General features: G+C 48.7%; 2 protein-coding genes across 7 annotated transcripts in view; both read left to right on the top strand.

The window, feature by feature from the left end:
• Positions 1-5,938, top strand: part of smchd1 (structural maintenance of chromosomes flexible hinge domain containing 1) — a 71,628-nt gene extending 65,690 nt beyond the window's left edge. For 3 of the 4 annotated variants that reach the window (XM_061922193.1, XM_061922194.1, XM_061922196.1), the window contains one exon: positions 5,582-5,938. In XM_061922193.1, the coding sequence (XP_061778177.1) occupies positions 5,582-5,670 (89 nt within the window). In that variant the 3' untranslated portion in view covers positions 5,671-5,938. Of the gene's footprint in view, positions 1-5,564 lie in introns of all 4 variants that reach the window. The other variant, XM_061922195.1, reaches the window with a different exon arrangement.
• Positions 5,939-14,226: 8,288 nt separating this feature from the next.
• Positions 14,227-14,565, top strand: part of emilin2b (elastin microfibril interfacer 2b) — a 64,726-nt gene continuing 64,387 nt past the window's right edge. The window contains exon 1 of one of the 3 annotated variants that reach the window (XM_061922190.1): positions 14,227-14,562. In XM_061922190.1, coding sequence (XP_061778174.1) covers positions 14,477-14,562 — 86 coding nt within the window. In that variant the 5' untranslated portion in view covers positions 14,227-14,476. The remainder of the gene's footprint in view (positions 14,563-14,565) is intronic. The other 2 variants (XM_061922192.1, XM_061922189.1) reach the window with 2 other exon arrangements.

Raw genomic sequence — 14,565 nt, 5'->3', positions numbered from 1 at the left:
AGGCGTTCCCAGGCCAGCCGGGAGACATAGTCTTCCCAACGTGTCCTGGGTCTTCCCCGTGGCCTCCTACCGGTTGGGTGTAGCAAGTTATTGTGGACAATGGCGACTAAAGCAGGGTGATTTGTAGACGTCATTGATGATATAATATCGGACTGCTGATATTATCGGCCGATAAATGCTTTAAAAATGTAATATCGGAAATTATTGGTATCTGTTTCAATAAGTAAAATGTATGACTTTTTTAACGCCACCGTAAAGAGTGGTACACGGACATAGGGAGAAGTACAGAGCGCCAATCACATATCTACGGCGTTTCACACACACAAGTGAATGCAAGACATACTTGGTCAACAGCCATACAGGTCACACTGAGGGTGGCCGTACAAACAACTTTAACACTGTTACAAATATGCGCCACACTGTGAACCCACGCCAAACCAGAATGACAAACACATTTTGGGAGAACATCCGCACCGTAACACAACATTAACACAACAGAACGAACCCCTTGCAGCACTGACTCTTCCGGGGCGCTACAATATACACCCCCCACCTAAACCTCTTCATGCATTCTCAGGGAGAGCATGTCCCAAATTCCTAGCTGCTGTTTTGAGGCGTGTTATAAAAAATAAATATGGCAGTGCCATGTTGGCATTTTTTTTTCCATAACTTGAGTTGATTTATTTTGGAAAACCTTGTTACATTGTTTAATGCATCTAGCGGGGCATCACAACACAATTAGATATAATAATGTGTTAATTCCAAGATTGTATATATCGGTATCGGTTGGTATCGGAATCGGTAATTAAGAGTTGAACAATATCGGCAAAAAAGGCATTTTCGGACATCTCTAGTAAGAACCACAACTGATAAATGGAAATGGACCCTGTAGATTATTAGAATTGATGATATTATTCTGGGCTGTTCAAAAGAACTGCGATGAGGTGGCGACTTGTCCAGGGTGTACACTGCCTCCCGCCCGATTGTAGCTGAGATAGGCACCACCGCCCCTCGCAACCCTAAAGAGAATAAGCGGTAGAAAATGGATGGATGGATGTTCAAAAGAACAACAATGTACACTGAACACAAAACCGTGGATTTTGTGGATTGTTCCACCCAGCGTTCGAATCTCATCCCAGGTTTGTGACACGATTTTGAGTTCAGTTCTTCCATCCTGGCGCCTATCTCAGCTACAATCGGGCGGAAGGCGGCGTACACCCTGGACAAGTCGCCAGCTCATCGCAAGGCCAATACAGATAGACAGACAACATTCACACTCACATTCACACACTAGGGCCAATTTAGTGTTGCCAATCAACCTATCTCCAGGCGTCACGGTGGCAGAGGGGTTAGTGCGGCTGCCTGACAATACGAAGGTCCTGCAGTCCTGAGTTCAATCCCGGGCTCGGGATCATTCTGTGTGGAGTTTGCATGTTCTCCCCGTGACTGCGTGGGTTCCCTCCGGGTGCTCCGGCTTCCTCCCATCTCCAAAAACATGCACCTGGGGATAGTTCAGTTCTTCCCTACAATCCAAATTTAGTTCGGTTTCAGTTTCTTTGGAACATGCATACGATACGATGTATCCATCCATCCATCATCTTCCGCTTATCCGAGGTCGGGTCGCGGGGGCAACAGCCTAAGCAGGGAAACCCAGACTTCCCTCTCCCCAGCCACTTCGTCTAGCTCTTCCCGGGGGATCCCGAGGCGTTCCCAGGCCAGCCGGGAGACATAGTCTTCCCAACGTGTCCTGGGTCTTCCCCGTGGCCTCCTACCGGCTGGACGTGCCCTAAACACCTCCCTAGGGAGGCGTTCGGGTGGCATCCTGACCAGATGCCCGAACCACCTCATCTGGCTCCTCTCGATGTGGAGGAGCAGCGGCTTTACTTTGAGTTCCTCCCGGATGGCAGAGCTTCTCACCCTATCTCTAAGGGAGAGCCCCGCCACACGGCGGAGGAAACTCATTTCGGCCGCTTGTACCCGTGATCTTATCCTTTCGGTCATGACCCAAAGCTCATGACCATAGGTGAGGATGGGAACGTAGATCGACCGGTAAATTGAGAGCTTTGCCTTCCGGCTCAGCTCCTTCTTCACCACAACGGATCGGTACAACGTCCGCATTACTGAGGACGCCGCACCGATCCGCCTGTCGATCTCACGATCCACTCTTCCCTCACTCGTGAACAAGACTCCTAGGTACTTGAACTCCTCCACTTGGGGCAGGGTCTCCTCCCCAACCCGGAGATGGCACTCCACCCTTTTCCGGGCGAGAACCATGGACTCGGATTTGGAGGTGCTGATTCTCATTCCGGTCGCTTCACACTCGGCTGCGAACCGATCCAGCGAGAGCTGAAGATCCCGGTCAGATGAAGCCATCAGGACCACATCATCTGCAAAAAGCAGAGACCTAATCCTGCGGTTACCAAACCGGAACCCCTCAACGCCTTGACTGCGCCTAGAAATTCTGTCCATAAAAGTTATGAACAGAATCGGTGACAAAGGACAGCCTTGGCGGAGTCCAACCCTCACTGGAAACGTGTCCGACTTACTGCCGGCAATGCGAACCAAGCTCTGGCACTGATCGTACAGGGAACGGACCGCCACAATAAGACAGTCCGATACCCCATACTCTCTGAGCACTCCCCACAGGACTTCCCGAGGGACACGGTCGAATGCCTTCTCCAAGTCCACAAAGCACATGTAGACTGGTTGGGCAAACTCCCATGCACCCTCAAGAACCCTGCCGAGAGTATAGAGCTGGTCCACAGTTCCACGACCAGGACGAAAACCACACTGTTCCTCCTGAATCCGAGGTTCGACTATCCGACGTAGCCTCCTCTCCAGTACACCTGAATAAACCTTACCGGGAAGGCTGAGGAGTGTGATCCCACGATAGTTGGAACACACCCTCCGGTCCCCCGGTCTGCCAATCCAGAGGTACCGCCCCCGATGTCCACGCGATGCTGCAAAGTCTTGTCAACCAAGACAGCCCCACAGCATCCAGAGCCTTAAGGAACTCCGGGCGGATCTCGTCCACCCCTGGGGCCTTGCCACCGAGGAGCTTTTTAACTACCTCAGCGACCTCAGCCCCAGAAATAGGAGAGTCCACCACAGATTCCCCAGGCACTGCTTCCTCATAGGAAGACGTGTTGGTGGGATTGAGGAGGTCTTCGAAGTATTCCTTCCACCTATCCACAACATCCGCAGTCGAGGTCAGCAGAACACCATCCGCACCATACACGGTGTTGATAGTGCACTGCTTCCCCTTCCTGAGGCGGCGGACGGTGGTCCAGAATCGCTTCGAAGCCGTCCGGAAGTCGTTTTCCATGGCTTCCCCGAACTCTTCCCATGTCCGAGTTTTTGCCTCCGCGACCGCTAAAGCTGCACACCGCTTGGCCTGTCGGTACCTGTCCACTGCCTCCGGAGTCCTATGAGCCAAAAGGACCCGATAGGACTCCTTCTTCAGCTTGACGGCATCCCTCACCGCTGGTGTCCACCAAGGGGTTTTAGGATTGCCGCCCCGACAGGCACCAACTACCTTGCGGCCACAGCTCCGATCTGCCGCCTCGACAATAGAGGTGCGGAACATGGTCCACTCGGACTCAATGTCCAGCACCTCCCTCGTGACATGTTCAAAGTTCTTCCGGAGGTGGGAATTGAAACTTTGTCTGACAGGAGACTCTGCCAGACGTTCCCAGCAGACCCTCACAATGCGTTTGGGCCTCCCAGGTCTGTCCGGCATCCTCCTCCACCATCGCAGCCAACTCACCACCAGGTGGTGATCGGTAGAAAGCTCCGCCCCTCTCTTCACCCGAGTGTCCAAAACATGAGGCCGCAAATCCGATGACACAACTACAAAGTCGATCATGGAACTGCGGCCTAGGGTATCCTGGTGCCAAGTGCACATATGGACACCCTTATGTTTGAACATGGTGTTTGTTATCGACAAACTGTGACGAGCACAAAAGTCCAATAACAAAACACCACTCGGGTTCAGATCCGGGCGGCCATTCTTCCCAATCACGCCTCTCCAGGTTTCACTGTCGTTGCCAACGTGAGCGTTGAAGTCTCCCAGTAGGACAAGGGAATCACCCGGGGGAGCACTTTCCAGTACTCCCTCGAGCGTTCCCAAAAAGGGTGGGTACTCTGAACTGCTGTTTGGTGCATAAGCACAAACAACAGTCAGGACCCGTCCCCCCACCCGAAGGCGGAGGGAGGCTACCCTTTCGTCCACCGGGTTGAACTCCAACGTACAGGCTTTGAGCCGGGGGGAAACAAGAATTGCCACCCCAGCCCGTCGCCTCTCACTGCCGGCAACGCCAGAGTGGAAGAGGGTCCAATCCCTCTCGAGAGAACTGGTTCCAGAGCCCTTGCTGTGCGTCGAAGTGAGTCCAACTATATCCAGCCGGAATTTCTCCACTTCGCGCACTAGCTCAGGCTCTTTCCCCCCCAGTGACGTGACGTTCCACGTCCCAAGAGCTAGCTTCTGTAGCCGAGGATCGGACCGCCAAGTGCCCTGCCTTCGGCTGTCGCCCAGCTCACAATGCACCCGACCTCTATGGCCCCTGCTATGGGTGGTGAGCCCATTGGAGGGGTGACCCACGTTGCCTCTTCGGGCTGTGCCCGGCCGGGCCCCATGGGAACAGGCCCGGCCACCAGGCGCTCGCCATCGTGCCCCACCTCCGGGCCTGGCTCCAGAGGGGGGCCCCGGTGACCCGCGTCCGGGCGAGGGAAATCTGGGTCCATGGTTTTTCATCTTCATAAAGGTCTTCGAGCTGCTCTTTGTCTGATCCCTCACCTAGAACCTGTTTGCCTTGGGAGACCCTACCAGGGGGCTTTATGCCCCCGGACAACATAGCTCCTAGGATCATTGGGACACGCAAACTCCTCTACCACGATAAGGTTGCAGCTCAGAGAGGAGAGGACGATATGATGTAATGAGTCACATATTTCTAGTTGTTTCATTACAGCACGTCATACCATAGTATGTAAACAAATATTAAATACATACATAATATTTCTTTAAAAAAAAAAAAAAGGTTCAAGATGTTCATCATATTTATTGTTTTGTGTACTTTGTGAACACTTGGGTGTCTTAAACCGGATCATATTGGTGCTTGGTTTGATTTCTTTGCTTGATGCATTCCATAATCTAATTCCACACACGAACATGCTAAAGGTTTTAAGTGTTGTATGTGCATACATGTTTTATGATTATTAGTAACACAAACGGAAAAAAACCCTGATCCGAACAACATACGTTTTCTTTCTTTATTTATTTTTTTTCGGTTGGTAGAGTGGCCGTGCCAGCAACTTGAGGGTTCCAGGTTCGATCCCCGCTTCCGCCATCCTAGTCACTGCCGTTGTGTCCTGGGGCAAGACACTTTACCCACCTGCTCCCAGTGCCACCCACACTGGTTTAAATGTAACTTACAGTAAATACTGGGTTTCACTATGTAAAGCGCTTTGAGTCACTAGAGAAAAGCGCTATATAAATATAATTCACTTCTTTTTTGTTTTGTTTGTCATTAAATGTTCAATCGCTGTGGCATGTGCTTGATTCTTAGCCGTGTCTGCCTTCTAGCCTCCACATCGCTGCAGACGAAGAAGCGAAGCCTGCAACGAGCCGGCGAGACCTTGAGGGCGCACAAGAGACCCAAAACTGCAACATGAGTTGAGGAAAAAAAAAATTTTTTTAATTGAGTTTGTACGTTTATGCTTTCATAAGTTACCAAAAGCTTGTTTTTGATACGAAACTACGCATTTGTTTTAAGTCTTTTTCTGTGTTTTTAATTAATTGTATGCTTATGCTTCAGTCTAATTCATTCTTATGACACTTCATTAAGTACACTTCAAACGAAATCTATTTGAGTCCTATTTTTCCGATCACTTGTCCTATGCATTGATATGATTGCATATTCAATAAACACAATTAAAAAGATTAACTCGCAGGCGTCCCACGCCACTCTGCGCTTCGATTTGTGTCTTTTCGGATGAGATAGGATAGCACTTTATCGTCATTGCACTTAAAAAGTACAGCAAAATTACGTTTTCAGCACAGACTTGTTCAATAGCACACCTACATTGTGCAGGGTGACAGAACAGGTGGACGCGGGGGGCAGGTGGATGAGTAAAAAAGTCCATCCCAGACTAGGCTACCATGGGGGGATTCAGTCTGGGGCCAGAAAAAAAAAAGTTGATAGACACGGTAAGAACATGTTATGACATACAACTGGAGACTTGCAACAAGGGGGTAGGCAATTGGTCCGAAGCTGCCAGCTACTAGGGGTGCTGCTCCATTTTCTGTCATACCACATGAGGTGAAGCACCGAGGATGTGGGGGGTGTGGCATGTGTGTACTTTGGTGTTAAAATAATTTTGTGTAAGTTATCACACAACTCTTATGCTTCAAGGCCGTTGCTATAGTTATTATTAATGGTGCTGAAGTTGAACTTTTCTATCTGTGCAAAGGGTCGACTTGCAATCCAGGATTGCGAGTCGTCTCATATCAGTGTTTGTGTCCAGAGCATCGAGTACCGTAACGCATACAAAGCAGAGACAGGGAGATATCACGAGTTTCAGAACATCTGCATTTCTGAATAATCATATATTGTGTCCAACTGGAGCTGCTGAAATTACCCCCTTTCCTTCAGAAGCAGCCTCAGTGATTTGACCAGGGACCTCCCAAATAAATAGAGGGACACGTGGGACTGGACCTTAGAGTGTGGTGGGAGATTGTAACTTAGTGTGCAACGTCTCTCCTCATTGAGCCAAATCGAACTCTGTCTCTGCATGATTCCTTGCTTCTTGTCTGTTTAATAGATGTCAACAGTTTTTTGGATAATGTTTTTTATGGGCAAATCTATCAATCAACTTCAGTCCTGTATGAAAATAGCAACCATTTCATGTTTTTTTTACCTGTTCAATGACAATTTGAACTAATATGCCAGTTTTATCTTAAAAGATTAGCATAGCATGAGCAGTAAAAATGGAAAGGCTGGGGTACTGGACTAAAAATCAGGCCTAAATATACATAACCGGCTAAAGGTTTGGACACACCTTCTCATTTCAATGTGCTTTCTGTATTTTCATGACTATTTACATTGTAGATTGTCACTGAAGACATCAAAACCATGAATGAACGCATGGAGTTATGTATTTAACAAAAAAGGTGAAATAACTGAAAACATGTTTCATATTGTAATTTTTAAAATAGCCACCCTTTGCTCTTATTACTTTTTTGCACACTCTTGGTGTCAGGTTCAAACACTGATGACATCTATTAAACAGACAAAGAAGCAAGGAATTAAACAGAGACAGAATTAAATTTGTCTCAATTGAGGAGAAACGTCTGGGCTGTACTCTTGTACGTTCTCCACCACGCTCTGATGAAAGATTGTACGCCGCCTCTTTTATTTGGACTTTCCCTGATTACATGGCAACAGCTGTTTCTAAAGGGACGGGGGTCATAAACAGCCATCGCCTTTGGTTACAAAAAAGTTTAAAGAAAAGGTCGTATAACAGTTTTTTTTTAAAAAAAAGGTGCCTTGAGGGAGGTCAGGCATTGCTTCCTCCCTGCTTTGTAGATCTTGGGTAAAGAAAAAAATCTTCCTGTGGATTACAATACATCAAAGAAACCGACGCCTTCAAGTCGCTTCCATTCCTATGCAGTGGAGTTTTACAAGCCTTCTGCTTGGTAGGATCGCAGGGCGAGCTGAACTCAATGTAACACAAAGTTTTGTGATAACTTGAATACAATTATTCTGACACTTGGCATTCTCTCGATGAGCTTCAAGAGGTAGCCACCTGAAAGGGTTTTTACATTCACAGCTGTGCCTTATCAGGGTTAATTAGTGGAAATTATTGCTTTATCAGTTGTGTTGTGAATGAGAAGGTGTGTTCAAACTTTGGGCCTGTACTGTACATTAGATTAGTAAAAAATATATGTATATTTTGATGAATTGTTTGAATTTTTGCTGTGTGTGATTACATTCTTTTTAGCAGTATAGTGGAACGCTTCGGGATCTGGACGAAGTGGCAGGGGAGGGGGAAGTCTGGGCTTCTCTGCTTAGGCTGCTGCCCCCGCGAGCCGACCTAAGATAAGCGGAAGAAAATGAATGGATTTTAACTGTACAGTCATGACACATAATCATTTTCTAATTTCAGAGTTTCATTATGGAGAAAATAATGTTTTGTTATATTTACTTTTTGGAATTGGAAGAGACAATTTTAGTCACAGGACTTTGACACTGGTGACTACCGGTGGGATGGCGCATCAAACGATAATTCCAAATACTGTAAGTATTATTACTATTCTAATGTATATCGAGGCCAGATCTTGACACCAGTACCAAAGCAGCCCTTTTAACATTTACTATGCGGATGAAAATGTATATCTTTCAAATAAAAAAAACAAATAGCATCGACGAGCTTGCAATCATGGATTGACCAAATATGCCTGATAAGCTCAGCTTTTTGCATTCACGCACAGCATAAAATGTTTGGTGGACAAAATGAGACAAATAAGTAGTGGCATGAAATACGTCTTTCTGTTGCAGCGTCGGAGAAAGCCGTACATGTAAACAAACTACGATGAGTTCAAATATCGCTGAAATTAGTAGGACAAAAGGGTGCTCTCATCAGTGAAGCATGTTTAATATAAACAGTGGGGATTTCTAACAATTAGGAAGATCTGTGTCATTGTGGAGGGGGGCGTGACCTGCGGACATGCAGCGAAGCGGGGTGTGCCAGGACCGGCTGCGAGATCAGCGACAGGTGCGTAGATGGCCCAGGTGGGCCTGCTTATCTAATCACCTGTCGCTCTGTTAAAAGGCAGCAGCCGGGGAGGAGAGAGGAGTTGGAACCGGAGCGAGAGCTAGCCGGAGACATAAAAAGACAAAACCTAAGAGACTTTATTGCAAAATAAAACTATTTTGTGAACCTGATCCAGGCTCTCATGTCAGTGCTTGGTGGTCTGAAGAACCCGGAGTGGAGAAACTGTCACAGTCATGTTTTTCTTTGACAGAAAATATATTGACAAAAAATTATTTTTTTTTCTTCATCTTTTTCCATTTTCACACAACTCTGAAAGAGAGCCACGAGGGCGACGCTAAAGAGCCGCATGCAGTTATAGAGCCGCGGGTTTCTGACCCCCGTATTAAACCTGTATAAAATCAAGCACTTAGGCATGGAGACTGTTTCTGCAAACATTTGTGAAAGAATGGGCTGCTTTCAGTGATTTCCAGCGTGGAAATTTGTTATAGGATGCCACCTGTGCAACAAATCCAGTCGTGAAATTTCCTTGCTCCTAAATATTCCAAAGTCAACTGTCTGCTTTATTATAAGAAAATATTGAAGAGTATGCAGAGAGCCTCATGGAATGGGTTTTCATGGTCGGGCAGCTGCATCTAAGTCATACATCACCAAGTCCAATGCAAAGCATGGGATGCAGTGGTGTAAAGCAAGTCTCCACTCATCTGGCAGTCTGATGGACCAGTCTGGGTTTTGAGGTTGCCAGGAGAATGGTACATTTCGGACTGCATTGGGCCGACTGTAAAATTTGGTAGAGGAGGAATTATGGTGTGGGGTTGTTTTTTTCAGGAGTTGGGCTTGGCCCCTTAGTTCCGGAGAAAAATAAACTTTGAATCCTCCAGGATACCAAAACATTTTGGATAACTCCATGCTTCCAACCGGAGCAGGTCCTTTCCTCTTCCAACATGACTGTGCACCAGTGCACAAAGCAAGGTTCATAAAGACATGGATGGCTGAGTCTGGTGTGGATGTACTTGACTGGCCTGCACAGAGTCCTGACCTGAAAAAGGTGGACGGACACTATATTGAACCCTATGGGTCAGGAATGGGATGACACTTCAAGTTCATATGTGAGTCAAGGCAGGTGGCCAAATACTGTTGCCAATAAATTGTATGTATATGTACAGTCCGGCCCACAGCCAATTTTCTTTTTAACCCAATGTGGCCCCTAAGTCAAAAAGTTTGGGGACCCCTGCCTTAGAAGAGGTCTCGCAAACGCATGTGAAATGTCAGTTAATGAATGCATTAATTTTCAAAATCAAGTTAGTCACATGATGAGGTGGTGACTTGTCCAGGTGGTAGCACGCCTTCCGCCTGAATGCAGCTGGGATAGGCTCCAGCACCCCCGCCCACCCCAAAAGGGACAAGCGGTAGAAAATGGAAGGATGGATGGATGTTAGTCAAATGATGAAGCGGTGACTTATCTAGGTTGTACCGCGGCTTCCGCCCGAATGGAGCTGAGATAGGCTCCAGCACTCCCCGCCATCCCAAAAGGGACGAGCGGTAGGAAAATGGATGGATGGATGTTAGTCAAATGATGAGGTGTTGACTTGTCCAGGGTGTACCACGCCTCCTGCCCGAATTAAGCTGGGATAGGCTCCAGCACCCCCCGCGACCCCAAAAGGTACAAGCGGTGGTAAATGGATGGATGTTAGTCAAATGATGAGGTGGCAACTTGTCTAGGTTGTACCGCGCCTCCCGCCCGAATGAAGCTGGTATAGGCTCCACCATCCTCCGCCACCCCAAAAGGGACAAGCGGTAGAAAATCGATGGATGGATGTTAGTCAAATGATGAGGGGGCGACTTGTCCAGGCTGTACAGCGCCTCCCGCCCGAATGAAGCTGGGATAGGCTCCAGCATCCTCCGCCACCCCAAAAGGGACAAGCGGTAGAAACTCGATGGATGTTAGTCAAAAGATGAGGTAGCGACTTGTCCAGGTTGTACCGCGCTCTCTGCCCGAATTTCGCTGGGATAGGCTCCAGCAACCCCCACGAGCCCTAAAGGGACAAGCGGTAGGAAATCGATGGATGTTAGTAAAATTATGAGGTGGCGATTTGTCCAGGTTGTACTGCGCCTTCCGCCCGAATGCAGCTGAGAAAGGCTCCAGCACCCCCCGCAACCCCAAAAAAGGGACAAGAGGTAGAAAATGGATGGATACATGTTAGTCAAATGATGAGGTAGCGATTTGTCCAGGTTGTACTGCGCCTTTCGCCCGAATGCAGCTGAGATAGGCTCCAGCACTCTCCGCCACCCCAAAAGGGACGAGCGGTTGAAAAATGGATGGATGGATGGCTGTTAGTCAAATGATGAGATGGCGACTTGTCTCAGTCGTACCGCGGCATCCGCTCGAATGCAGCTGAGATAGGCTCCAGCACCCCCCGCAACCCCAAAAAAGGGAAACGCGGTAGTATATGGATGGATATGTTAGTCAAATGAAGAGGTGGTGACTTGTCAAGGTTGTACCGCGCCTCCCGCCCGAATGAAGCTGGGATAGGCTCCAGCCCCCCCTGCAACCCCAAAAGGGACGAGCGGTAGTAAATGGATGGATGGATGTTAGTCAAATGATGAGGTGACAAATTGTCTAGGTTGAACAGCGCCTCCCGCCCGAATGAAGCTGGGATAGGCTCCAGCACCCCCTGCAACCCCAAAAGGGACCAGCGGTAGAAAATAGATAGATATATGTTAGTCAAATGAAGAGGTGGCGACTTGTCCAGGTTGTACCGCGCCTCCCGCCCGAATGAAGCTGGGATAGGCTCCAGCATCCTCCGCCTCCCCAAAAGGGGGCGGTGGTAGAAAATGGATGGATATATGTTAGTCAAATGAAGAGGTGGCGACTTGTCAAGGTTGTACCACGCCTCCTGCCCGAATGAAGCTGGGATAGGCTCCAGCACCCCCGCGACCCCAAAAGGTACAAGCGGTGGTAAATGGATGGATGTTAGTTAAATTAAGAGGAGGCGACTTGTCAAGGTTGTACCACGCCTCCTGCCCGAATGAAGCTGGGATAGGCTCCAGCACCCCCCGCGACCCCAAAAGGTACAAGCGGTGGTAAATGGATGGATGTTAGTATAATGATTAGGTGGCAACTTGTCTAGGTTGTACCGCGCCTCCCGCCCGAATGAAGCTGGGATAGGCTCCACCATCCTCCGCCACCCCAAAAGGGACAAGCGGTAGAAAATCGATGGATGGATGTTAGTCAAATGATGAGGTGGCGACTTGTCCAGGCTGTACAGCGCCTCCCGCCCGAATGAAGCTGGGATAGGCTCCAGCATCCTCCGCCACCCCAAAAGGGACAAGCGGTAGAAATTCGGTGGATGGATGGATGTTAGTCAAAAGATGAGGTGGCGACTTGTCCAGGTTGTACCGCGCCCTCTGCCCGAATGCAGCTGGGATAGGCTCCAGCAACCCCCACGAGCCCTAAAGGGTCAAGCGGTAGGAAATCGATGGATGTTAGTCAAATTATGAGGTGGCGATTTGTCCAGGTTGTACTGCGCCTTCCGCCCGAATGCAGCTGAGAAAGGCTCCAGCACCCCCCGCAACCCCAAAAAAGGGACAAGCGGTAGAAAATGGATGGATATATGTAGTCAAATGATGAGGTAGCGATTTGTCCAGGTTGTACTGCGCCTTTCGCCCGAATGCAGCTGAGATAGGCTCCAGCATTCTACGCCACCCCAAAAGGGACAAGCGGTAGAAAAATGGATGGATGGATGGATGTTAGTCAAATGATGAGGTGGCGATTTGTCTCAGTCGTACCGCGCCATTTGCCCGAATGCAGCTGAGATAGGCTCCAGCACCCCCCGCAACCCCAAAAAAGGGACAGGCGGTAGTATATGGATGGATATGTTAGTCAAATGAAGAGGTGGTGACTTGTCAAGGTTGTACTGCGCCTCCCGCCCGAATGACGCTGGGATAGGCTCCAGCATCCACCGCCACCCCAAAAAAGACAAGCGGTAGAAAATGGATGGATATATGTTAGTCAAATGATGAGGTGGTGACTTGTCAAGGTTGTACCATGCCTCCCGCCCGAATGAAGCTGGGATAGGCTCGAGCACCCCCCGCGACCACAAAAGGGACAAGCGGTAGAAAATCGATGGATGGATGTTAGTCAAATTATGAGGTGGCGATCTGTCCAGGTTGTACTGCGCCTTCCGCCCGAATGCAGCTGAGAAAGGCTCCAGCACCCCCCGCAACCCCAAAAAAGGGACAAGCGGTAGAAAATGGATGGATATATGTTAGTCAAATGATGAGGTAGCGATTTGTCCAGGTTGTACTGCGCCTTTCGCCCGAATGCATCTGAGATAGGCTCCAGCACTCTCCGCCACCCGAAAAGGGACAAGCGGTAGAAAAATGGATGGATGGATGTTAGTCAAATGATGAGGTGGCGACTTGTCTCAGTCGTACCGCGCCATCCGCCCGAATGCAGCTGAGATAGGCTCCAGCATCCCCCGCAACCCCCAAAAAGGGACAAGCGGTAGTAAATGGATGGATATGTTAGTCAAATGAAGAGAGGGTGACTTGTCAAGGTTGTACCGCGCCTCCCGCCCGAATGAAGCTGGGATAGGCTCCAGCATCCACCGCCACCCCAAAAAAGACAAGCGGTAGAAAATGGATGGATATATGTTAGTCAAATGATGAGGTAGCGACTTGTCCAGGTTGTACCACGCCTCCCACCCGAATAAAGCTGGGATAGGCTCAAGCACCCCCCGCGACCACAAAAGGGACAAGCGGTAGAAAATCGATGGATGGATGTTAGTCAAATGATGAGGTGGCGATTTGTCCAGGTTGTACTGCGCCTTCCGCTCGAATGCAGCTGAGAAAGGCTCCAGCACCCCCCGCAACCCCAAAAAGGGGACAAGCGGTAGGAAATGGATGGCTGGATGTTAGTCAAATGATGAGGTGGCGACTTGTCTAGGTTGAACCGCGCCTCCCGCCCGAATGAAGCTGGGATAGGCTCCACCATCCACCGCCACTCCAAAAGGGACAAGCGGTAGAAAATCGATGGATGTTAGTCAAATGAGGTGGTGACTTGTCTAGGTTGAACCGCGCCTCCCGCCCGAATGCAGCTTGGATAGGCTCCAACACCCCCGGCACCCCAAAAGGGACAAGCGGTAGGAAATGGATGTTAGTCAAATGATGAAGTGGCGACTTGTCCAAGGTGTACAGCGCCTTCTGCCCGAATGCAGCACAGATAGGCTCCATTGGATGGAACTTAGTCACATGTTCGAATTTGGATTATGCACTTTTGAGTTGTTTTTTGGAATAATTTACTCGAATTTGGTTGATTCGCTCCAAAATTGATGACACTTTTATAGAAAGGTGCATTTAAAAGTGAACCCATCCGTCCATTTTTTTTTTTTAATATTTTTTTTTACCGCTTGTCCCTCTTGTGGTCCAATCGTCACTCGTTTTCGACCTGGCGCATGCATCGACCTGATCACCGAACGTGTAACAACACTTTCAGGTAACCATCCGCGGTTAAAGTAAATAGCGCGATTAATATGCGTTTATACACGATTAATGCGATATTTTTCTGATGAATTAAGGGCGTGTGTGTGTGTGAGTCACACACACACACAAAAACAGAAACACACACACATTCAAACGTCACATTGAGGACTATAGAGGGAGCGTGTCCCATCCTCAGTGCGTCTCGGAGCCAGTTGTGACCGCCATGGAGAACTTCATGTGCGTCCTGTTGCTTTGTTTCGTCCTTCTTCCAAAAGTCGACTCCGTCCAAGAAACGTTACCGAGAGACAAGTA

This window comes from Nerophis ophidion, linkage group LG15 (assembly GCF_033978795.1).
Source record: "Nerophis ophidion isolate RoL-2023_Sa linkage group LG15, RoL_Noph_v1.0, whole genome shotgun sequence".
In the NCBI taxonomy this organism is placed as follows: Eukaryota; Metazoa; Chordata; class Actinopteri; order Syngnathiformes; family Syngnathidae; genus Nerophis; species Nerophis ophidion.
This window is presented reverse-complemented; position numbering and strand designations above follow the sequence as displayed.